The 24,752-nt window shown below is 51.1% G+C and overlaps 1 protein-coding gene across 1 annotated transcript; it reads left to right on the top strand.

Annotated features, from left to right (window-relative positions):
• Positions 1–1,618: 1,618 nt before the first annotated feature.
• LOC124662121 lies at positions 1,619–23,020 on the top strand. Its single transcript, XM_047200004.1, has 6 exons — positions 1,619–1,830; positions 2,026–2,173; positions 19,892–20,271; positions 20,467–21,713; positions 22,683–22,884; positions 22,990–23,020. Exons 1-6 carry the CDS (start codon positions 1,619–1,621, stop codon positions 22,991–22,993), a joined length of 2,193 nt encoding a protein of 730 aa, XP_047055960.1. The 3' UTR covers positions 22,994–23,020.
• Positions 23,021–24,752: the final 1,732 nt, after the last annotated feature.

Below are 24,752 nucleotides of genomic sequence, written 5' to 3'. Positions count from 1 at the left end.
CGATCAGGTGACACATCTCTTCATCATAGGACATGTATATCTGTGTGCATATGCATCTCTTTGACGAAACTGCATCTGTTTTTGCGACATCGGCAACTTAATTTTAATTATATGTCTGTCACGAAGCTGCGTCTGTGTTTGCGGTCAGTGTGGGATCAGCAACTTAATTTCACATAATATCTGCAGGCCATGGGTTAGACAGATATATATGCTCCGCGCGCGCGCCCTCATGGTTTTCTTCTGCCGCGCGCTGCTGCCGGTACTAGCTACCATTTACTTCTGATCGTGCTTAAGATCAAAATGGGTAAAGTGAATCGTACAGGATGGCTGGTAAGTACCACTCCATTGCTAACCTATATATTTTTTTACTGGAAAGGGGGGAATAGTCCATGCTAATTAACCTCGTGGCATGGGAATAATTGCAGTTTTAAATACTAGTTGCTCGTTCAAAACTTGATTTTGTTCGCATGAGCACCGCATGGCAACACTCAGGCATGCATCCAGCAAGCAATACCAAAGCGCACCTCTGTTTTTTTTTTTCATCTTTTCTTTCTCTCTTTCACCGAAGCGCGTGTAACACAAATACACTCTCAAGCAACCCACAAGAAACTAACCGAGGACACAAACGATGAGTTGTTTTGTGCATAGATGGATCGATCCAGGTTCAAACAGATTTAGCAGTAGCCGTTGGGATCTGAAAACCCCAGGGCCAGGAGGCTACGGCTACGATCTGGGCATGATTTGGCCCATCTATCGTCAGCCGGTCTCTAATTTTGTTGCCATACTGCGCGAGAAAGAAGATAGGTAGGTAGCTCCCCGCCGTCGCCGTCCAGGCGCCGGCGTCCCCCCCCCCCCCTCCGTCGCCTTCGTGGACCTACCCCCGCCGCTGCTCCATGCGATCTGAGCGCCCCGTCCATCACCTCGCTTGTGCCTGCGGCCTGCACCTCCCCTACGCTCCATGGTCGTCGCTCCGGCGGGCATGGGACTGGGGTCGAGGGGCTGGGATGCGGGTGCGGGCCCAAGCCGGCCTGCTCATGCTGCGCCGGCCACCGGTGGACGTGTGGCAGACCTCGCTCGGCCGCCATGCTCGGTGTGCCCGTGCGTGTGAGCAGCTGCATGCAGCTGCCGCGTCCACAGCAAAGCGCGCGCCAGTGAGCTCCCCGGCCGTTGCCGGTCGCGAGGCCGCCGCCAGGAGGCGCTGCGAGAGCCGTATTCCGGTGGTCCTCCATGGATGCTGCTACAATTACGTCGAGCAAGGACATATCGCCTCTCAGTGCCTCAATGATACGGTTTGCGTCCGGTTCTCACTTCTCAGCATACGAGCCGCGACTGCAAGCGGCCATGGGTTGGATCCGGTCCTCCGCCTCCAGGGCGGACTGCTCCACCTATCCGTGAGGCTGCAGCCGCTGCGGCCCCCAGCGCGGTGGCCCTTAGGGCCGGCCCATGGACCTGCCTCCGACAGCACGGGGTGGTCATGGCACGACGTCGTGAGCTCGCGTAGCTCCCGCGACGGTGGCAACGCCTCTAGCCCGCTGGACTTCAAAGCCCCATTTGCGTCTATCTCGCCGGCACCTTCTATGGTGGAGCCGCCGTCAAGGGCTCCCTCGATCGTGCGGTGATGGTCACCATCTCTGGTACCCGTCCTCAGGTGCCGTTGGTCATTGCGGTGGGCGCCATTCACGCTCAGCTCGGCTTCATCCGGATGGATTTCTCCATTCGGGCGTTCCAGTCGGCGGATTTCCTCATCCTTTGCCGGGACATGGTGGTCTGCAATCACCTCGTCGTCGCGGGACAGGTCGCCTCGCCGCTTTGCATACTCAACCTTGCGCCGTAGTCGCACCATGCTGGAGCGCTGCTTCGTGAAGCTCCCTTCCTGGCTGAGATCGAGATCAGAGGGATCCCATGCTTGGGCCAAGCCGCATGGCCATTATGATCTTGGAGGGCACCGGCATGGTCGACGCCATGGATCCGTGGTCGTAGCGCCCCTGCTGGTGGTGCTGGTCGCAGTCACAGGAATTGCCACAGGTGCGCCCTGCGGCGGTGTAGGAGTTGGGTTGGCAATGCTACTGCTGATGCTCCACCGTTGGAGGCCGCTGCTGCGGGCATCCCTGCTGGTATGGGTTCGCCCGCGCTGCCGCTGGTGCCGGTGGTCGCCGTTGTTGGCTCCGACGTGGTAGTGACTGAGCGCTGGCGGCCAGAGCCGAGCCATGCCGCTTCGTCGGGGCCGTGGTGGTGGTGCGTGCTGACGTTAGCCCTACTAAGGCTAGCGTTGGCCTGGATCGGGTCCACGGCTTCGCTATTCAAGGTCACGGGTGCGCGGCCACGTCTACGAAGCATATTATGGGCTCTGCTTCCTCGGTAACCGGGCCGCGGCAGCCTCGTTTGTCGCGCGGTTCATCGGATCTGGGCTTGTCACTCATTCGTCAACGGTCCAACTCGTCCTGCAACGCCACGTTGTCTCCTGTTGGCATCGTGGGTCTGCTTTCATGGCAAGGAACATGTATGCGATTGTAGCTATGGAATCTTTCCATTCCGAGCGTCGTGCGGTTTCTGGTTTGGAGGCGAGTCCTTCTGCCTTTCCTCTTCGGTCCTTGACGGGTTATGTGCTGCCCACTAGGCCCATGTGCTCCGGATCCCCCGCATCCGCACAGGCTTCACCTATGGGTTGCGGCATGCAAGTGGATGCGCATGCGCACACCAGCGGTGGTTGGCACACCTGCGGTGCCAACAACGATGCATGCCTGAAGGCGGTGTTGCCGGTGGGGACCGTGTCTTGCTGCCGGTGGATGCCCATGTTGTGGCTATGGATCCCGCTAGGCAGCCTTCGATGCATGGCTCCCTAGATCCTCTCGTGTAGCTTGTTTCCCGCTACTCATCTCACGCAGACAAGGAATCCCTATCCAATCTCTTTCATCAGTTCATGCAGCGCACTGATGATCCGCTGCTCGCGCTTCTGGACCCCATGGTGATCCGTCGTCGGCTTTTCCCAGTTGCCAAAGCTCCCACGCGACGCAGCAGCTATCTCGCTGCCAAAGGGAAGGGACTTCGGACATCCACTATCAAGCGTGCATAGCTCATTCTCATTGAGAAGCTCGGAGTTTGTTGGCTAGAGGAACATCTTTCCGCTCGGTAGCTCGACGAGTATGCTACCATTTTCGCCTCGCCTCTTGGGCCTGGGCAGGTGATCGCCATTGCAACGGCTGCGGAAAAGCCTCGCTGGTGGAGACGCCTGCTGCCTAGTGCGCGCCTCTTGTTGGTGGACACCTGGTTGCTCTTGTCAGTGGAAGAGCGCAACTTAAACATTGCATTGTGGAATGGGCGGGGCCTCAACAATCCTGCTCGTAGAACCTCTGTTAGGGCGTCTATCACCGAGTCTCGTGCGGCTATTGTGTGTATCTCCGAATCTAAGCTCCAAGTTGTATCTCCCTACATTGTAGTTGAGTGTTTTGGACCCGGTTTTGACAGGTTCGCGTACTTGCCTTCGCTTGGTTCGGCCGAAGGAGTGCTGGTAGTGTGGAGGTCTGAGGTTGTTACGGTCCATGCACAACAGACGGATTGTTTCTTAGTTTTGATCCTCCTCTCTACAGAGGGTGGGCAGACATTGTGGTTGACGGCTGTGTATGGGCCCTGTTCCTTGCCCCTCAAGCCTGGATTCCTGGACGAACTGCGGTTCCTTCGGGGTGTTTGTACCGGGCCTTGGGCTGTCGCCGACGATTTTAACCTTATCCTCGAAGCGCATGATAAGAACAACACCAACGTCAACCGCCGCTCCATGGCCATGTTTCGACGCGCTGTCAAAGATTTGGAGCTCAAAGAGTCGAATTTGTTGGGGAGGAGGTTTACGTGGAGCAATGAGCGGGCGACGCCAACCCTTGAGCGGATTGACCGGTGGTTTGGGTCGGTGGAATGGGATGCCTTGCACCCTTTCGCCTCTCTCTCTGTGTTGTCCTCTTCGTTTTCCGACTATGCTCCCATCCTGATGTCCACGGCCGTTGTTGTTCCGTGAAGAGGCGGTTTCGGTTTGAGCATTGTTGGACTAAGATTGAAGGGTTTCAACACGTGGTCTCCTCGTCATGGGCGGGTGGTGGCGCCATGGAGACAGATCCACTCCAACGCCTTGACTTCAAACTATGGCGCGTTGATAACCCACAAGTATAGGGGATCGCAACAGTCTTCGAGGGAAGTAAAACCCAAATTTATTGATTCAACACAAGGGGAGGTAAAGAATACTTATAAGCCTTAACAACTGAGTTGTCAATTCAGCTGCACCTGGAAAAGCACTAGTAACGGGGGTGATGTGAAAGCAGCGAGTAAGCAATAGTAACGAGTAACACGAGCAGCGAGTACATGTAACACGGAGGCAATGGCACCAGAAAATAGTTGATACTACTTCCAATGTCATATAGGAACGAGTATATGATGATGAAAGATGGACCGGGGTTCCCAGCTATCTACACTAGTGGTAACTCTCCAATAACAAGTGACAAGTGTTGGGTGAACAAATTACAGTTGGGCAATTGATAGGATTGAAAGCATTAAGATAGAACATCAAGATTATTAATCATGTAGGCATGTTTTCCATATATATTCATACGTGCTCGCAATGAGAAACTTGCATAACATCTTTTGTCCTACCAGCCGGTGGCAGCCGGGCCTCAAGGGAATCTACTGGCGATTAAGGTACTCCTTTTAATAGAGCACCGGAGCAAAGCATTAACACTTGGTGAAATCATGCGATCCTCATACCTACGCCTTCCCCTCCAGTTATCCCAGTTGCTGTCACTCTGGGGCCTCGGGTTCCGGACATAGACATGTGCAAACCACTTGTAGATACAATCTAAGCAATAATTATAGAGCTTAAATCTAAGATCATGCCACTCGTGCACTAGTGACAAGCATTAAACACAACAAGATTGCAGCAACAATAACTTCACAAACTTTATAGATAGACTAATCATAATGTAACAATCCATCGGATCCCAACAAACACAACACCGATTATATCAGATGAATCTCAATCATGTAAGGCAGCTCATGAGATCATTGTATTGAAGTACATGGGGGAGAGAATACCAACTAGCTACAGCTAGAACCCGTAGTCCATGGGGGAACTACTCACGGAGCATGATGGAGGCGGTGGCGTTGATGGAGATGGCTTCCGGGGCACTTCCCCGTCCCGGCGGCGTGCCGGAACAGAGACTTCTGTCCCCCGAAACGGAGTTTCGCGATGGCGGCGGCGCCCCTGGAGTCTTTCTGGAGTTTCGTCCATTCGTCTCGAAGATTTAGGTCAGGACGGCTTAAATAGGCGAAGATTCGGAGCCGGAAGGGCCACGGGGCCCCCTCACAGTAGGGGGCGCCCCCCCTAGGCCGCGCCACCACCATGTGTGGGGCCCCCAGGGCTCCCCTCTGGTCCCACTCTGGCTCTCTGGAAGCTTCCGGGAAAAATAAGGTTCTGGGCGTTGATTTCGTCCAATTCCGAGAATATTGCCCGAACAGCCTTTCTGGAACCAAAAACAGCAGAAAACAGGAACTGACACTTCGGCATCTTGTTAATAGGTTAGTTCCGGAAAATGCATAAAAACATTATAAAGTGCCAGCAAAACATGTAAGTATTGTCATAAAACAAGCATGGAACATCAGAAATTATAGGTACGTTGGAGACGTATCAGGGTCCCCAAGCTTAGTTCCTGCTGAAGGTACCCGAAGGCCACAAGATCCCCACGGCGCAGGAGCTGAACGGAAAGCCATACTGCAAGTGGCATAACACGTTCACCCATGCCACCAACGACTGCAGGGTGTGGCGGCAGCAGGTCCAAATGGCGATAGAACAAGGGCGTCTAATTTTTAGCCAGTACGCCATGAAGGTCGACACACACCCCTTCCCCGCCGTTAACATGGTGGAGTGCACCTACCCTGAAGGGTGCCAGCCAGGATTCTCGTTCAACATCAACATGGTAGGGCCTGGGCACCACTCTGGTAAGGACGGAGACGAGGGCAGCTGCTCTCATAGCAAGGACACAGAGGAAGCCGTTCCACGCGATCGGCTCTGGCACGATGGCAAGCGCTACATCACAGAGGGAGAAGTGAGGAATGTGAGATATCAACGACCTCTCTCTGATCACCTCCTCAACAAATATGTGAGTCAATACGACCAACACCGATGATACAACGACGATAATGAAAAAGATCGTCTGGCTAGGAACGCCAGGAGACACCGTCGGCATGATCGCGACGAGGAGAGATATGAGCGCCACGCCAAGGAAAAGTCGAGAGAGCAAGACGATGTGGACAGGCACTGGGACTGTCCCTTCTTCAGACACTGCTGGGATTCAGGAATGAGTCGATTGCCTACAATCGGCAACTGCCCAGAATGTAGGCAGAAGAAGAAGGATGCAGCTAACGTGTCCGTGTTCAAACGTCTAGGGCCTCTCCCGCCCCGGAACAAGCACGCTGAGTCCTCTCGGGTAGAAGATCTCGAGGAACTAGAAGACGATGATGAAGAAGAAGATAAGTACCACCGGCCAAGGTGGTGCCCTGATGGACTCAGCCGTTCCCAAAAGCGTAGGGTTCAGCGACTACGTGGTTTGGAGGAAGCCGAAAGGTTATACCTGCACACGTTGAGGAAGGCGCGGCCTGATCTGGCCGCTAAAATTCAGCGAACCCTGGACAAAGAAGGTCGGCCACAAAGGAAAGAGTGGTGGCCCAGACAAAAGAAAGCCGATGTTGAAACATCGGCTGGCACAAACATGGTGTTCATCCTGCCGACGGAGTTTAGTGCTCCAGGATTAGATGAAGCACCTGTGGCACAACTTGACTGCGGCCCACGGCCGGTTATCTTTGAGAAGCCACGAGAAAGAAGCTACAGACATCTGAAGGCCCTGTACTTGCGAGGTTATATCAATGGGCAGCCTGTCAACAAGATGTTGGTGGACACCGGAGCGGCAGTCAACATTATGCCATACTCCATGCTACGACGGTTAGGACGCTCTAGTTCGGATCTGATCAAGACCAACGTGACACTGAGCGATTTCAACGGCCAAGCATCTGACGCACAAGGTGTTCTGAACGTGGATCTGACCGTAGGAAGGAAAACCATCTCTACGACGTTCTTTATTGTCGACAGCAAGAGCACCTATGCTGTCCTACTAGGAAGAGATTGGATCCACGCCAACTGTTGCATTCCATCCAAAATGCACCAATGCTTAATACAATGGGATGGAGATGAAGTAGAGGTCGTCCACGCAGATGATTCAGCCGAGATATCAACGGCTGGCATGAACGTTTGGGAGACAACAGGCCAAGAGCCACTCTCATGCATCAATTTGGACGACTGCGAGCACATCGACGTGACAAAGGACGGGGTGAGGCTGGTCTTATCCACCGGCCTGACCGTGTAACAAGAGCAACATCTATGGACAAACGTGGCGAGGCTGATCCGTGTAATCGGCCCCGAAGATATATGGAGGAACATTACAAACCTTCATTGAGCGATTCAATCAACATGGAGGCCGATTCCAGCAATCGGCCAAAATTATCCTCACCATACGTTTTGCTTGTGTTCAACGTCGATCTAATGGGCAGCGGTTTTACGTCGGCTGATGAGCTGGAAGAAGTCAACATTGGTCCTAACGAAACCGACGTTCAAATACAGTGCCTTGGCTAACTACAGAGCCGATATCCGCAGTTACCTGGCAGATTCGGCTCGGGGGGCACCTAATCAGATGAACATGTGCGATACATGTGCAGTGAAATATTAGGGGCCGATAGAAAAATCGGCCAGTAAAAAAATTCTCACGATGTACAGCCGATGCACGGACATCGACTTTAGAGCTAAGAAACAAAGCCGATGCACAGCCATCGACTCTAGTACAAATTACACAGGATCTACCAGCTGCATGTTCCCGACGCGGATTTCGACCAAGTCGGTCTTCAGTTCAGCTTCGAGGGCTTCTGCTTGGCGCACAAGGCAGCCTTTTGCTCATTAAGCCGTTGGTGTTTGCAATATCGGCTTTCAACGGAGGAAGAGGCGATCGGCTCTGGTGTTTCTGCGGTTGGTTTGGCCAAGTTGAGCCGAGGAGAGGATGGAGCTGCCCTGCCCTTTGGAGGAGTTTGGCTGTCTCAAGTTTGCTTGAGTTCGAGGCTCTTCGATTGAACTGTGTGTCCTCACCGCCGTTCTCGCCTTGACTGAGGCTCGGGGGGCAACTGACCTGGTAGATACTCTGTTTTTAAGAAGCCGATTGGGATTTCATCGGCTGGCCCTCCATCATAATCTTCTTCAAAGGTGGTGAGTTCTTGCAGAAGAGGATCACTGGAGCTGGTAGGAGGAATTTAAAGAGGGATCCATCATCACCGGTAGGGAGTTGGCTCTGGGCCATCTGGTTGCTGCAAAGGAACAGAGCAGGGTTATAAAGTATCACTGAGGAGATTTGCGAGCAGGTGACATCTGTTCTGCAGAAGTACCGGCTTCAGCGTCAAGTCGTTTCAGCAGCGGTCCTAGGGCTCTCTTGAAGGCATTGGTCTTCCACATTGTCCACCAGAGCTCAAAGTCATCGGTCGAAAAGATGAAGGATAGATCGTGAGGGACCGATGCGTTGACATCGGCTTATTGAGCATTGACCAAGTTTACAATCACTCCTTAGTCGAAGAGATGAAGGGCGAATTATGAGGGACCGATGCGTTGCCATCGGCTCATTGAGCATTGGCTAAGTGGACAATCGGCAAAGTCAGTATGAGGGGAAATCGGCTAAATTAGCGTAAAGGAAATCGGCAAAATCAAATTGGGGGAAATTCTTCATTGATAAACGAGATTTCTTACATAAAGAGCTGATTGCTATCAAAAGGAAGTACTAGGGGATACATTGCCCCATCTACTACTACTGATCCTATGCTAAGGGTCCTATCTACGGGCCGTCGCTGCCCTCGTCGTCGCCGTCGTCGCCGTTGTCGGCGCTACTCCCGGCGGGCTCGTCGTCGCTGCTGCAGCGGCCGCCGACAGGGCCCTCGTTGTCCTCGTCCTCCTCGTCAGCGTCGTCGTCGTCACTGTCGAAGTCGCTGAGGTTCCCCGGCCAGGGGCAGATGCGCTTGGCCGGCGGTTCGTCGGAGGAGGTGTCGTCCTCCTCCTCCTCCTCGGAGGAGGAGGTGAAGTCATCCCAGGAGAAGCGATCGTCATCGCTCTCCTCCTCCGTTTCCCCGTCGGCAAGGAAGCGGAGGTCACTTTCCCCGTCGGTCGAGGACTTATCGTCCTCAGACCGGACGGAGAAGTCGTGACTGGACTCCTCCCCGGCTTCGATGGCGCGGCGGATGTTGGCCGCATGGGCCTCCTCCGGGTCCCACTCTGGCGTCGGCTCGCGAGAGGAGGAGGATTGGGTGGAAAGACCCGATGAGGCGGAGGAGGAAGAAGACATGGTGGCGCAGGAGGGTTTTTGGAGTGCTAATGCGAAGGGGATGAAGAAGCGAACTGTTTGGAACGGTTAAATAAAAGGGGATATAGTGGAGATTCAATGCCACAGCAGTTTCCGAGGAAGTGGTGCCCAACGAAAAAAAAATTGACAGGTTACGCGGAGAAGTGGAAGAGGCAAGGCATCATGATGAAGGATACTGCGGCGGTTCTGCTCTGCCACGACATGACCCGACGAAGAAAAAAAACAGAGTGATTTTGGAATTGTCATTTCCAAAACCAGGGGGGCATGTGTTATCACCAGAATTTGACCGGATCAGAGGTGGGCCGCGATTAAAGATGGGCTTGAAGAATATACATAGAAGAAATACATGAATCGGCCTTGTATACAAAGTTTGGGCTAGTTTGCCCGTGTATCTGTAACATAGTAGGATACGTGTCGATTAGATAGAGTTTGGCTCGTGCCCGGTTGGGATTATTCCCACGTTAGAAAGTCTACGGACTATAAATATGTATCTAGGGTTTATGAAATAAACAACAATCACGTTCACCACAAACCAATCTAGGCGCATCGCCAACTCCCTTGTCTCGAGGGTTTCTTCCGGGTAAGCATCATGCTGCCTAGATCGCATCTTGCGATCTAGGCAGTACACGTTTATTCGCTGTTCATGCGTTGCTCGTACTGAAGCCTTGTTGATGGCGAGCAACGTAGTTATCATAGATGTGTTAGGGTTAGCATTGTTCATCGTATCATATGCTATCGTCGTGCAACCCTTAGACGTCTAGCCGCCCTTACACCTATCTTAGGTGTAAGGGCGGCACCCCGCTTGATTATTATTTAGTAGATCCGATCAGTCATGATTGCTCCTTGTTCTACAAGGATTAGTTTAATATCTGCATAGTTAGGCCTTACAAACGGGTTGAAGGATCCAATGGCGCGTAGGGTGTAGTTTGCTAGCCCTAGACAGGATGTTCCGGGGATCAACTTTATGTTGGTTTTTAGGCCTTATCTAGGGTTGGTTTACGATCACCGTGCATGGCCGCCAGGCTCAATCACGAGTAGGATGTTCCGATTATGTGGTGAAAACCCTAAATCGTAGTAGGTCGTTTTAGCTTTATTTTGATCAAGCGGGACCACCATCCGATCGTACACCTCGTACGGATCATGGGTGGATCGGCTCCTTGAGCCGATTCACAGGACAACCTGAGAGCCGATCGAGGCTCGTATTTAATGTTTACGTGTATGCCATGCAGGAAACTAAGCGAGGCACATCCAACACCTTCCTGACTAGGTATAGGTCAGGTGGCACACCCTTGCACCAGCATCGGACGTGCGTGCCGAGTCTTTGCGGGCCGTCGCTCGGAGGGACCAGGGCCAGCCGCAGTCCTGGGAGCCTCCCGGCTCTACCGTGTTGCCCGTCGCTGCTCGCCGGTGGGTTTCTGACCGCAACACATTCTGGCACGCCCGGTGGGACAGTCTTCGACATCAACCGCAGCGCCATCTACATCTGAGATGGCGGAAGGCACTCCACTCACGTACGAGGATTTGACCGAGGAGCTCAAGGAGAAGTATGACGAGATCAAAGCAGTCCTCGAAGCCGACCTCATCGGCTCTTTTCACAGAACCCGCTCACATGGCATCAGGTGGAAAGGGTTCTCACCTGAAGGCGCTTGATGGAGTGGACCTATCCACCCCGTCGGAAGAACGCACCAGGTCCCTGCGTCAGGAGATTAACTTCATGGTAGCTCATTCGCTGCACCGCCATTCTGAGAGCCTGGTGAACACTTTGGAGCGTGTCGCTCTTCGGGTGATCCAGGAAATCATGAGACATCAGTATCTCCGTCAGGACCAGCTCTAGGGACCCACCAAGGAGAGATGCCACTCCAGTCCCGTCCACCGCTGTCATTCGCATTGGCAGCCCCAGAAGTGCCGAGTTCACCGGCATACGTCGTCTACAAGATCGGTGGTGACCCTAGTGACTACCAGTTCTTGCATGAGGCGCCTAAGGAGATCCGTCACGGATACACGTGCACATACGTGCCGGACCGCGATGACTCGGGCACTCACAAACCGGATCGCAACAGCAGGGACTTCGGAACAGCGGGAGGAACTTCGGGAACGGATCTTGAGAAACGAGACGTGGCTAGCTAAGTATGCCACTCCGACAAACCTCCGAGCTCAGCTCCTGCGGTTGGCTCGGAGCTGGAAAAGCAAGCATGGCTGGCTAAGTATGCCACTCCGGCGAATCTTCAGAGTTCGACTCCTGCAGCCAGTACCGCGGATCAGATCAGTACAATCCTGAGAGACCAGTTCGGCATGGTGCCGAAAAGGAGGACAACCGGCTATTCCAAGCCGTACCCCAACGAGTTGATCCCGCTACCACCCAAATATCGGCTCCTGATTTCTCTAAGTTTAATGGATCAGATGGTTCCAGTTCCATCGAGCATGTGAGCCGATATTTGGCACAGCTGGGCACGATCTCAGCATCAGATGATCTGCGTGTGAGGTTCTTCGCACAGTCCCTCACAGGATCGGCTTTCGGGTGGTACACATCGCTGCCACCGGACTCAATCCGGACTTGGAAGCGAGTTGGAAGAACAGTTCTACATGCGAGTATCACTCGGAGGCTTCCGAGGCTGGCATTGCCGATCTAGCACAAGTACGACGAAGCGCGGGGAAACGGTGTCGGAATACGTCCAGCGCTTCGGGACCATTAGGAACCGATGCTATTCGGCTCATGTGACCGAAAAGGAAGCGATCGAGTTGGCGGTGGTGGGTCTCTCATCATCGATCAAGGACGTGGCCTCCCAAGCGAGACTACCCTTCACCGGCGCACATGGTGCAGAAGCTGTCAGCATATGAACAGCGCCACCCAGATGTATACCAGGATAAATTCAAGCGTGCGGTGGTCCTGGTTGAGGCAGATGAAGATGAAGGCTCTGCGGGAGATCAAAAGGTAGCAGTGGCTGAATGGACTCGGGGGGCAAGCCTCGTGTCCTGTAAGTGGGTTAAGCCACAAGGGCCTCCAAGAGGGTTTGACTTCGACGTGACCAAAGCTGAACAGATTTTCGACCTCTTACTTAAGGAGAAGCAGCTAAAGGTACCCGAAGGCCACAAGATCCCCACGGCGCAGGAGCTGAACGGAAAGCCATACTGCAAGTGGCATAACACGTTCACCCATGCCACCAACGACTGCAGGGTGTGGCGGCAGCAGGTCCAAATGGCGATAGAACAAGGGCGTCTAATTTTCAGCCAGTACGCCATGAAGGTCGACACACACCCCTTCCCCGCCGTTAACATGGTGGAGTGCACTTACCCTGAAGGGTGCCAGCCAGGATTCTCGTTCAACATCAACATGGTAGGGCCTGGGCACCACTCTGGTAAGGACGGAGACGAGGGCAGCTGCTCTCATAGCAAGGACACGAGAGGAAGCCGTTCCACGCGATCGGCTCCGGCACGATGGCAAGCGCTACATCACAGAGGGAGAAGTGAGGAATGTGAGATATCAACGACCTCTCTCTGATCACCTCCTCAACAAATATGTGAGTCAATACGACCAACGCCGACGATACAACGACGATAATGAAAAAGATCGTCTGGCTAGGAACGCCAGGAGACACCGTCGGCATGATCGCGACGAGGAGAGATATGAGCGCCACGCCAAGGAAAAGTCGAGAGAGCAAGACGATGTGGACAGGCACTGGGACTGTCCCTTCTTCAGACACTGCTGGGATTCAGGAATGAGCCGATTGCCTACAATCGGCAACTGCCCAGAATGTAGACAGAAGAAGAAGGATGCAGCTAACGTGTCCGTGTTCAAACGTCTAGGGCCTCTCCCGCCCCGGAACAAGCACGCTGAGTCCTCTCGGGTAGAAGATCTCGAGGAACTAGAATACGATGATGAAGAAGAACATAAGTACCACCGGCCAAGGTGGTGCCCTGATGGACTCAGCCGTTCCCAAAGGCGTAGGGTTCAGCGACTACGTGGTTTGGAGGAAGCCGAAAGGTTATACCTGCACACGTTGAGGAAGGCGCGGCCTGATCTGGCCGCTAAAATTCAGCGAACCCTGGACAAAGAAGGTCGGCCACAAAGGAAAGAGTGGCGTCCCAGACAAAAGAAAGCCGATGATGAAACATCGGCTGGCACAAACATGGTGTTCATCCTGCCGACGGAGTTTAGTGCTCCAGGATTAGACGAAGCACCTGTGGCACAACTTGACTGCGGCCCACGGCCGGTTATCTTTGAGAAGCCACGAGAAAGAAGCTACGGACATCCGAAGGCCCCGTACTTGCGAGGTTATATCAATGGGCAGCCCGTCAACAAGATGCTCGGTGGACACCGGAGCGGCGATCAACATTATGCCATACCCCATGCTACGGCGGTTAGGACGCTCTAGTTCGGATCTGATCAAGACCAACGTGACACTGAGCGATTTCAACGGCCAAGCATCTGATGCACAAGGTGTTCTGAACGTGGATCTGACCGTAGGAAGGAAAACCATCCCTACGACGTTCTTTATTGTCGACAGCAAGATCACCTATGCTGTCCTACTAGGAAGAGATTGGATCCACGCCAACTGTTGCATTCCATCCACAATGCACCAATGCTTAATACAGTGGGATGGAGATGAAGTAGAGGTCGTCCACGCAGATGATTCAGCCGAGATATCAACGGCTGGCATGAACGTTTGGGAGACAACAGGCCAAGAGCCACTCTCAGGCATCAATTTGGACGACTGCGAGCACATCGACGTGACAAAGGACGGGGTGAGGCTGGTCTTATCCACCGGCCTGACCGTGTAACAAGAGCAACATCTATGGACAAACGTGGCGAGGCTGATCCGTGTGATCGGCCCCGAAGATATATGGAGGAACATTACAAACCTTCATTGAGCGATTCAATCAACATGGAGGTCGATTCCAGCAATCGGCCAAAATTATCCTCACCATACGTTTTGCCTGTGTTCAACGTCGATCTAATGGGCAGCGGTTTTACGTCGGCTGATGAGCTGGAAGAAGTCAACATTGGTCCTAACGAAGCCGACGTTCAAATACAGTGCCTTGGCTAACTACAAGAGCCGATATCCGCAGTTACCTGGCAGATTCGGCTCGGGGGCACCTAATCGGATGAACATGTGCGATACATGTGCGGTGAAATATTGGGGGCCGATAGAAAAATCGGCCGATAAAAAAAATTCTCACGATGTACAGCCGATGCACGGACATCGACTTTAGAGCTAAGAAACAAAGCCGATGCACAGCCATCGACTCTAGTACAAATTACACGGGATCTACCAGTCTGCATGTTCCCGACGCGGATTTCGACCAAGTCGGTCTTCAGTTCAGCTTCGAGGGCTTCTGCTTGGCGCACAAGGCAGCCTTTTGCTCATTAAGCCGTTGGTGTTTGCAATATCGGCTTTCAACGGAGGAAGAGGCGATCGGCTCTGGTGTTTCTGCGGTTGGTTTGGCCAAGTTGAGCCGAGGAGAGGATGGAGCTGCCCTGCCCTTTGGAGGAGTTTGGCTGTCTCAAGTTTGCTTGAGTTCGAGGCTCTTCGATTGAGCTGTGTGTCCTCACCGCCGTTCTCGCCTTGACTGAGGCTCGGGGGGCAACTGACCTGGTAGATACTCTGTTTTTAAGAAGCCGATTGGGATTTCATCGGCTGGCCCTCCATCATAATCTTCTTCAAAGGTGGTGAGTTCTTGCAGAAGAGGATCACTGGAGCTGGTAGGAGGAATTTTAAGAGGGATCCATCATCACCGATAGGGAGTTGGCTCTGGGCCATCCGGTTGCTGCAAAGGAACAGAGCAGGGTTATAAAGTATCACCGAGGAGATTTGCGAGCGGGTGACATCCGTTGCCGCGAAGTATCGGCTTCGGCGTCAAGTCGTTTCAGCGAGCGGTCCTAGGGCTCTCTTGAAGGCATTGGTCTTCCACATTGTCCACCAGAGCTCAAAGTCATCGGTCGAAAAGATGAAGGATAGATCGTGAGGGACCGATGCGTTGACATCGGCTTATTGAGCATTGACCAAGTTTACAATCACTCCTTAGCCGAAGAGATGAAGGGCGAATTATGAGGGACCGATGCGTTGCCATCGGCTCATTGAGCATTGGCTAAGTGGACAATCGGCAAAGTCAGTATGAGGGGAAATCGGCTAAATTAGCGTAAAGGAAATCGGCAAAATCAAATTCGGGGAAATTCTTCATTGATAAACGAGATTTCTTACATAAAGAGCTGATTGCTCTCAAAAGGAAGTACTAGGGGATACATTGCCCCATCTACTACTACTGATCCTATGCTAAGGGTCCTATCTACGGGCCGTCGCTGCCCTCGTCGTCGCCGTCGTCACCGTTGTCGGCGCTACTCCCGGCGGGCTCGTCGTCGCTGCTGCAGCGGCCGCCGACAGGGCCCTCGTTGTCCTCGTCCTCCTCGCCAGCGTCGTCGTCGTCGCTGTCGAAGTCGCTGAGGTTCCCCGGCCAGGGGCAGAAGCGCTTGGCCGGCGGTTCGTCGGAGGAGGTGTCGTCCTCCTCCTCCTCCTCCTCGGAGGAGGTGAAGTCATCCCAGGAGAAGCGATCGTCATCGCTCTCCTCCTCCGTTTCCCCGTCGGCAAGGAAGCGGAGGTCACTTTCCCCGTCGGTCGAGGACTTATCGTCCTCAGACCGGACGGAGAAGTCGTGACTGGACTCCTCCCCGGCTTCGATGGCGCGGCGGATGTTGGCCGCATGGGCCTCCTCCGGGTCCCACTCTGGCGTCGGCTCGCGAGAGGAGGAGGATTGGGTGGAAAGACCCGATGAGGCGGAGGAGGAAGAAGACATGGTGGCGCAGGAGGGTTTTTTGGAGTGCTAATGCGAAGGGGATGAAGAAGCAAACTGTTTGGAACGGTTAAATAAAAGGGGATATAGTGGAGATTCAATGCCACAGCAGTTTCCGAGGAAGTGGTGCCCAACAGAAAAAAAAATTGCCGAGTCACGCGGAGAAGTGGAGGAGGCAAGGCATCATGATGAAGGATACTGCGGCGGTTACTGCTCCGCCACGACATGACCCGACGAAGAAAAAAGCAGTGATTTTGGAATTGTCATTTCCAAAACCAGGGGGGCATGTGTTATCACCAGAATTTGACCGGATCAGAGGTGGGCCGCGATTAAAGATGGGCTTGAAGAATATACATATAAGAAATACATGAATCGGCCTTGTATACAAAGTTTGGGCTAGTTTTCCCGTGTATCTGTAACATAGTAGGATACGTGTCGATTAGATAGAGTTTGGCTCGTGCCCGGTTGGGATTATTCCCACGTTAGAAAGTCTACGGACTATAAATATGTATCTAGGGTTTATGAAATAAACAACAATCACGTTCACCACAAACCAATCTAGGCGCATCGCCAACTCCCTTGTCTCGAGGGTTTCTTCCGGGTAAGCATCATGCTGCCTAGATCGCATCTTGCGATCTAGGCGATACACGTTTATTCGCTGTTCATGCGTTGCTCGTCATCGAAGCCTTGTTGATGGCGAGCAACGTAGTTATCATAGATGTGTTAGGGTTAGCATTGTTCATCGTATCATATGCTGTCGTCGTGCAACCCTTAGACGTCTAGCCGCCCTTACACCTATCTTAGGTGTAAGGGCGGCACCCCGCTTGATTATTATTTAGTAGATCCGATCCGTCATGATTGCTCCTTGTTCTACAAGGATTAGTTTAATATCTGCATAGTTAGGCCTTACAAACGGGTTGAAGGATCCAGTGGCGCGTAGGGTGTAGTTTGCTAGCCCTAGACAGGATGTTCCGGGGATCAACTTTATGTTGGTTTTTAGGCCTTATCTAGGGTTGGTTTACGATCACCGTGCATGGCCGCCAGGCTCAATCACGAGTAGGATGTTCCGATTATGTGGTGAAAACCCTAAATCGTAGTAGGTCGTTTTAGCTTTATTTTGATCAAGCAGGACCACCATCTGATCGTACACCTCGTACGGATCATGGGTGGATCGGCTCCTTGAGCCGATTCACGGGACAACTCGAGAGCCGATCGAGGCTCGTATTTAATGTTTACGTGTATGCCATGCAGGAAACTAAGCGAGGCACATCCAACACCTTCCCGACCGGGTATAGGTCGGGTGGCACGCCTTGCACCAGCATCGGACGTGCGTGCCGAGTCTTTGCGGGCCGTCGCTCGGAGGGACCAGGGCCAGCCGCAGTCCTGGGAGCCTCCCGGCTCTACCGTGTTGCCCGTCGCTGCTCGCCGGTGGGTTTCTGACCGCAACAAAACCATAGCTCAACTCATGAGACTATCATGCCACCGACTTAGAGCCATATCTTGAATTCTTCACTTGGAATCAAAGCACTCAAGATCTTGATCATTCATTGCTTAACACATAAGCTAGAACATGGCTAATGTTGAGTTCCACATAAGAACTCCATCTTCATTTCTTCTTCATGATCATATCACATATATGTCTTCAAATCGATGATCTTGATGCCAATACTCAAGGTATATCTTTTATCTTCATGGCATCCATACTTGAATCCAACACATGGACTACAAGTAGTATATATGGAATATTCCTTCATATAAACTCAATGCAAACATTAGTCCATAGGGGTTCTCATTAATTACCAAACCCACACATAGGGGCAATGTACCTTTACACATGGCCACAATTATCTGATTGTGTTCAAGGCTGCAGTGGTGTAGCGTGAGCAGTACATTCTACTTGGCCGGATGGAGGTGACTCGACGTCAAGAAGCATGGATGCCCTAGTTGTTCAGGTCTCTTTGGAGCATGTAGGATGCGTCGAAATCCCTTGTGAGAATGCCAATGAAGCAGGAAAAATAAAATCACGGGATTGGGTTTTGGTAAGGAAAAAGGCAGATGACCGATGCCTTGCATACAAAGGCAAAAGCCTGACGAATTGCAAACACACTCTTTAAACTACTTAGACATAAAAAAAAAATAACACTCTCATGTGGCACCCGCTATAGACAGCTGAGGTGGCCAGTGGCCTACTGTGCATGCTCTAAGCCTTACTCCATTAGTTTCATGTCTGAGGTGGCAACTGCGCAGTTTGGCCTAGCCTAAACTCCTCCTCCCACGACCTCGTCTGGTGGTGCCTCCCCGCTTGGGGGCTCGTCCGCTTCCTCCCATGACCTCCAATCCTTCCTCCGCCGCCAAACACACCATCAAGGAAATCACACACGATGTGGCAGTGGAGGGATCATGCTTGGTGCGGCTAGCCGGGATGGCCGTGACGGCCACTCTCCCTCTTAAACTGCGATGGTGCTTGATGGTGGCTGGAGGCATGGTGTTACATATGGCTAGCAGCGGTGTGCAAGCTCGTGAGGCCCCGATTTTGCACCCTGCTGGCTCCCTGGGCGTGGAAATGAAGGTGGCTTTGCCCGCAGCACCATGGGAGCGGGGGCGGTGACCTCGGGCATGGCGGCGACCTCCTCTCTAGAGATGGACGGCCTCGATGGGATATGGGGTGGGGGATCTTGGGACCCCACACAGATCTTCGGCGGTGAAGGTCCAGTTTACGTGCCTCCATCGATCTGCCAACCTTTTCCGGTAGGTCGGGCTGCCAAGAATGGGCTGCTCCGAGGGGCTTGGCCTGAATAAAGGCTGCAGACCTAGGGTCTCTCTCGGACCAAGATAAAGAACTGCTACATGCCTTTCGGCCTTGATCTAGCCGGAGTGTCAAGTTCTAGAAGGCTCAGTCGGCGAACTCCATTCGGTGAATCATGTCTTAATTTTGTTGGATCAGATGGGATTCGTTCATGCACACCCATGTTTTTTCTGGCCGTTTAGTCCCAGTAGGGGGCAGAACGAAGCTATGCTATCTGTTTCCATCATGGAACATGTCTTTTTCGTTTCATGGTGAAGTCGAATAAGGATAATGGCATGGAAGCCGAGATTTGAGCACTAATAATGGTGGTTCGAGTCTTTGCAGCGACGAGGGAGTTGCTTGGTGTTTCGATTCATGGCAATGGTATGCAAGTGGGGTTGACAACACATGTGAAGTTCAACGTCTTACCTTCCAGGGTGAAAATCCAAGGTCTTGCCTTAAATGTCATGCCTGGCAATGGCCTTGTGGAAGACATTATTTTGAGAGTAGGAAGTTTCTTTAGGGTGAACATCTAAGATCTATGATCGGACGACGACAGCACTTGTGCATTGTTCCCTTCTTGTAGGCGTCGCTTATGGAGAACATTGTAGTGCGCGGGAGAGGCTCACACGAAGGACTGCAGCGGCACGCGCTGCCATTCTAGCAGTCGCGGACCTCTACGGCACACTGGTGGTGGCGGGCCGGTACAGGGATGGATGTGAGTCTCGAGAGTGCATTTGTTTCTTTCGAATCATGCAACTGCATGAGTAAGAATTCTGGAATTAACATTGTATCATTCATCGTCCCAATATATTCATTCTAAAAGTTATAGCATTTCAAAATATGGTAGTGATATATGTACTGCACAATTCACATCTAACAAATGTTCTTACTGCAGTACATAGACGGTATTGATGATGCCCCGAGGAAGTTGCTTGATCTTCTGCTTCGGTTAGAGTACGATCGTAAAGCTAAATCATTCTTCCTGGCTGGCTGGTTCGGCGAGGGTGTTGGAGCTTCTGCTGTTCTTAGAGCCACTGTCGAACTCCTGAAATCCGGAAGAAGTCATCCTGACACGACACAACATTTTGGAAAAGTTATTCATGTCGACTACTCTCTATGTAAAAACAGAAGAGATATGCAGAGGGCAATCGCGAAGGAGCTAAACCTTGGTCATTTAATGCCGATCTTTGATAACCAGGATGAGGAGGATGATTTTGAAGGGATAGCCGTCAGCTCTAGGAAAGAGATAGAGAGCATCGGAAGTGAGATATATGCGTTTCTAAGAAATGAAAGATTTCTGATGATTTTTCATTATGAGGGAGAAGAAGATATCGATCTAGCCGAGTGTGGCATTCCTAATCCTGAATTTGGAACCTATTCAACCGGAAAACTATTATGGAGCGGTTATGGAAGATTTCAGCTCTTGGGGAGAAAAAGGGGGTTAAAGTCCAATTCTGCTTATTTTAAAAGAATTACTATACATCCTGATAATGTCAATACCGAGCAATTACTAAATCATTTATTGAAAAAAGAAGCTGCTGAAGTGATTGATTACACCGGCATAGACAACATCAACCCATCAATAGTTTTGGATTGCTTCTTGTACTCACTCTTCCTAGTAGAGAAAGGAGGACGTAACCGTAGCAATATTGACTATGAATGGGATACTCATGCTTGCAACTACTGGATATGTGATGGCATCCTTCATGGGGACAAAGCATGCGATGTTGGCAGTGCATTGCATAGTGTGATACAAATGGTGCCCAATCTAGCCGCAATAACATTCCAAATGTCAGTCTTTCATCCACACACAGAACGATATAAACAGTGGATTTCAGTCTCCTCCAATGAACAAATATCACAAGATGCATCATCCTATTTCCTATCATTTGAGGGAGACGGTCAACCACAACTGAAAAATGATATTTTTCAGCTAGCCAACAACCTCCGTGTGCTGAAACTCTGCAAGAGCAACTTTGATTTTACATCCCCTCCTTTTCGATGCTGCCATAACCTAAGATTCCTTTGGCTTGATCATTGCACAAACACAGGGGAGGATCAAGGTGGCGGGCCATTTTTCCCGAACATGTTGGTGCTTGATATTCGCTTCACCGATTTTCCATTGTTACCAGAGACGATAGAGGTGATGATCAATCTGAGGGAGGTAAATACCAAGGGTGTCTCATGGAGGACGCTCAATTATGCATGGAAAAAGCTGCAAAACCTTCACAAGCTTAGGGTAACTGAATCCTCAGATGTGATAAATGTGGACAACTGCTCTTCCATAGATATGATGAATCTGGAACTTCTTGACTTGTCAGGTAACATTCATATGGAGTCATTGCCTACAATGTCATCAGCGGGAAACCTGAAGATGCTTGTTCTTGATGGTTGTTCTAGCTTGGAGCATGTTGCACTAGAAGGAGCCCCTCCACTGCTCGAGAGTTTTAGCTTCGATGGTTATGGTCCAGCAAAGAGGTGGACACACCCCATACAACTACCGAAAGTGGAGTTGCGGCCCAAGTCTCGAACTCATCTAGTTCAAGAAGCCAAAGTGAGAAGGATTTCTCTAAAGGGTTGCACTCGATTGCGCAACATTTTCTTGCGTGCCTTGCCCAATCTTGAGGAGGTGGACCTCTCTAACACAGCCGTTCGAGAACTTGATCTCGGTAAAATGGATGTTCCTGAAATAAAGAAGCTATTCCTACTTGGTTGTGAGCAACTCCATAGCCTATTTTGGGATGGAAGAACAAACGATTCATTGAGAGTTATACACGTAGACACTCGGGGGGAGAGTAGACCACTGATCATTTGTGGAGAACAAATGTCCTTAGAGGCACATGTGGCTTTTACAGATGGAAGGTTTGTTTGGTCTGTCATACGATCACTCCTTTCTATTACTCGGTATAACTCCAAATTGTACCTCCATATCTCTTCAAAAATTCAAAGCCAGGTCAACATCACCAAAAGTATCGAGGAGATAGGGCCTAGCATGGATGGTTTGGTTCCAATAGGTTCCTTCTTACCATACAAGGATACTGTCCTTGGCAAGGATACTGTCACATGCTCATCTTTGGTGTGGGACCACCAACAGCTCTATCCTTTGCGTCGGCATATCGAGATTGGTGAAGCAAGCCACCATTTAGACAGTATAAACAACCATGAAGCTTTCAGACGGTTCATAGAGATTGTTGAGTCATTGCATGTTCATGGCAATATCTCAATCACAGCTATCTTTCCGGGGCCATCAAGATATTGGGAAAAGCTACAATGGTGTCATATTGAGAGGTGCTGCAAGCTGCACACTGTGTTCCCTAGTTGGGGTGGATATCGGAGCTTTAATTCATTAAGGATATTTTCTGCATCTCATCTCCCACTGGTCTATTGTATTTGGGGTACATACACTGATTATCACTGGAAGGCCTTTGAAGAGCTACAACACATATACTTGCACAATTGTCCTAGGCTGGAGTACGTCCTCTCCATTTCGTTCAGATTGCCAAACTTGGAGAGCATTCAGATTGCATATTGTGGTAACCTCCAACATATTTTTCCACTGGACGACAAGTGCCCTCAAAAGATAGCATCTGGTGTCACATTTGATAAGCTGAAGCACATCAAGCTGTACCATCTCCACAAACTAGAGCAGATATGCAAGGCCAGGCTCACCATTCCGGCGTTGGAAACGATTAGCCTCAGGGACTGCTGGGCCTTGAGACGGCTACCAGCTGTGTCGCGCCAAGGCCCCAAGGTGGTGGTGGATTGTGAGAAAGACTGGTGGGACATGCTTGAGTGGGACGACTCCGATGCCAACCACGATCCATCGCTCTTCGAGACACGCCACCCGGCTCACTACAAGAAGACCCTCCCGAGGGTCTCCGTTCTAAGGTATGTTTCGACATATAGATGAGCTGAGCAAGCTAGTGCCGTTGATTTACTACTATATATGTGGATGACTAATGCTTTTTTATTTCCGTTCTTCTTCATGTCTAGGTAATCTGGATCATGCAAAGGGAGGTGGATAGTGATAGGCTTACATGGATCATGCATCATCTTATTGTATCCTGGTACAATCAAGTTGAAATGATCCCATAGCTCTCTGAAGTGTTTCCGTTTAGTTTGCAAGTGTGTTCGTTACAAGCTTGATCTGCGGTGTGGCGTTGGTGCAAGTCTTGTTGCTACTTGCGCATCGAATAAAATGGTCCATATACCTGATATGATCTGGATTGGTGTGCGGTAATATGATCTCCAGATCATATCAGTACGTGTGTGTGTTCTGGGATTGGTGTGCGGTCAAGCAGCACCGGATTGTACCGCTCGGTCTCTCTAGCTTGGTGTGGTGTGGTGTTCACGACCGATCAATCTGGATTTTTTCAGTTGTATTGGTTAACTGCTTGTTTGTAATAAAAAAAAGGTTGTGTGTGCTGGTGTGCATCATAAATGTAGCTGTGTGTGATTGTCTGATTGATGGACCATGAATTGAGCTTAATTTGTGTTTGGTTGTTGAAACAAGAACCATGTGCACTTAACTGTCCTGAGGTTTAGTGGATCGAAAATCTTGTGCTATATGTTGCCATATCTACTCATATATTCTGCTAGACTGGACGTGAGGCTAGGATACTGGTGATGAGCTTGATGCCTGCTGCTGAATCCAAGACCAGTCCGTCACCTGTTATATTAGTTCGGTTCAGTTTTGCTCAGGTTGCTGTGGGCCGTGGGACGTTGGATGTGGAGTGCAAGCTGGATGGGAAGGGAGAAGTCACTGAATTCGGCTCCACCGGTCGAAGCCGCCTTCGCATCGCGTCCCACCTGCCCCTTGCCTCGCCGCACCCTCCCCGCCTTCTGTCCGACCTCGCCCCTTCGCCTCCACGGCCGGGCCCTCCCTCTGCCTGCTCGGACCCCTTCTGCCCCCGCCCAACGGCCGCCTACAAGAAGCTGCTCGCGAGTCGTGCCCCCACAGGCAAAAGCACGGTGAATGCCCCAGGGGCACCAGTTCCGCTGCCGTCGCCGGAGGCGCACTGCAGGCAGGCCGCAGCCTACTCCACCAGCCGACCACCAAATCAGTGGTAATGATCTAATTCAGTTGGCTAATTTTGCTTGGTCTTATTCAGTCCTTTGCACTAAAATCGGTGCGATGCACACGATGGAGCAACCTAGTTTTTTATGATCTTATTATTCAATACTACAGAAGTAGAAGGCAGCGACCTTTGCGCGCTAATTTCACTGAATATTTAGTGCGTACCATATCAGGCCAATGAGAGATTTGTTTCTTAGTCTGATTCTGATGATTTTCAGCTAAGACTATTACTGTTCTTCGGATTAGTAATTTTGTCCCAATTAAGTTAATGTCAAAAAATTATTAGGATGAACAAATATATAGGCCAGTACCTTCTCAGGCATGCACCAAAATTCGGCATGGTCATATTCAGGCCTTTGCATGCCATATAGTTTGGTGTTAATATTTTTTAGCCTTAAATATGAGGAATTTAATTTTCCGATAACTGTACGATGATTTCATCATCTTTGCTGAGGCTAAGCTGCGATTAACTCTGGGTGCTAGTTTCGTACTTGTAGTCTTGTACTGCGCATCAATAATGATCTAACAGGCTTGTCGATAATGTGCAGAACTGTATTATCTCTTTGTTAAAGGCAACTTTGTATAAAGTAGTAGAGGTGCTATCATTTTCAGACTACATCCTTTCTGTTATGTTGATGCAAAAAAAACTTGGTTTTAGAAATGTGTGCATGCTAGAGAG

Source organism: Lolium rigidum, chromosome 6 (genome assembly GCF_022539505.1).
Source record: "Lolium rigidum isolate FL_2022 chromosome 6, APGP_CSIRO_Lrig_0.1, whole genome shotgun sequence".
In the NCBI taxonomy this organism is placed as follows: domain Eukaryota; kingdom Viridiplantae; phylum Streptophyta; class Magnoliopsida; order Poales; family Poaceae; genus Lolium; species Lolium rigidum.
This window is presented reverse-complemented; position numbering and strand designations above follow the sequence as displayed.

Bases quoted from the DNA above. Each gene is read 5' to 3' on its own strand.
- LOC124662121 (XM_047200004.1), top strand. From the start codon at position 1,619: ATGGTCACCATCTCTGGTACCCGTCCTCAGGTGCCGTTGGTCATTGCG. The intron at 20,272-20,466 runs GTTTCTAAGAAA...TTATTTTAAAAG, and splicing joins ATCGGAAGTGAGATATATGC to AATTACTATACATCCTGATA. The intron at 21,714-22,682 runs AGCAACTCCATA...CGGCGTTGGAAA, and splicing joins GCTATTCCTACTTGGTTGTG to CGATTAGCCTCAGGGACTGC.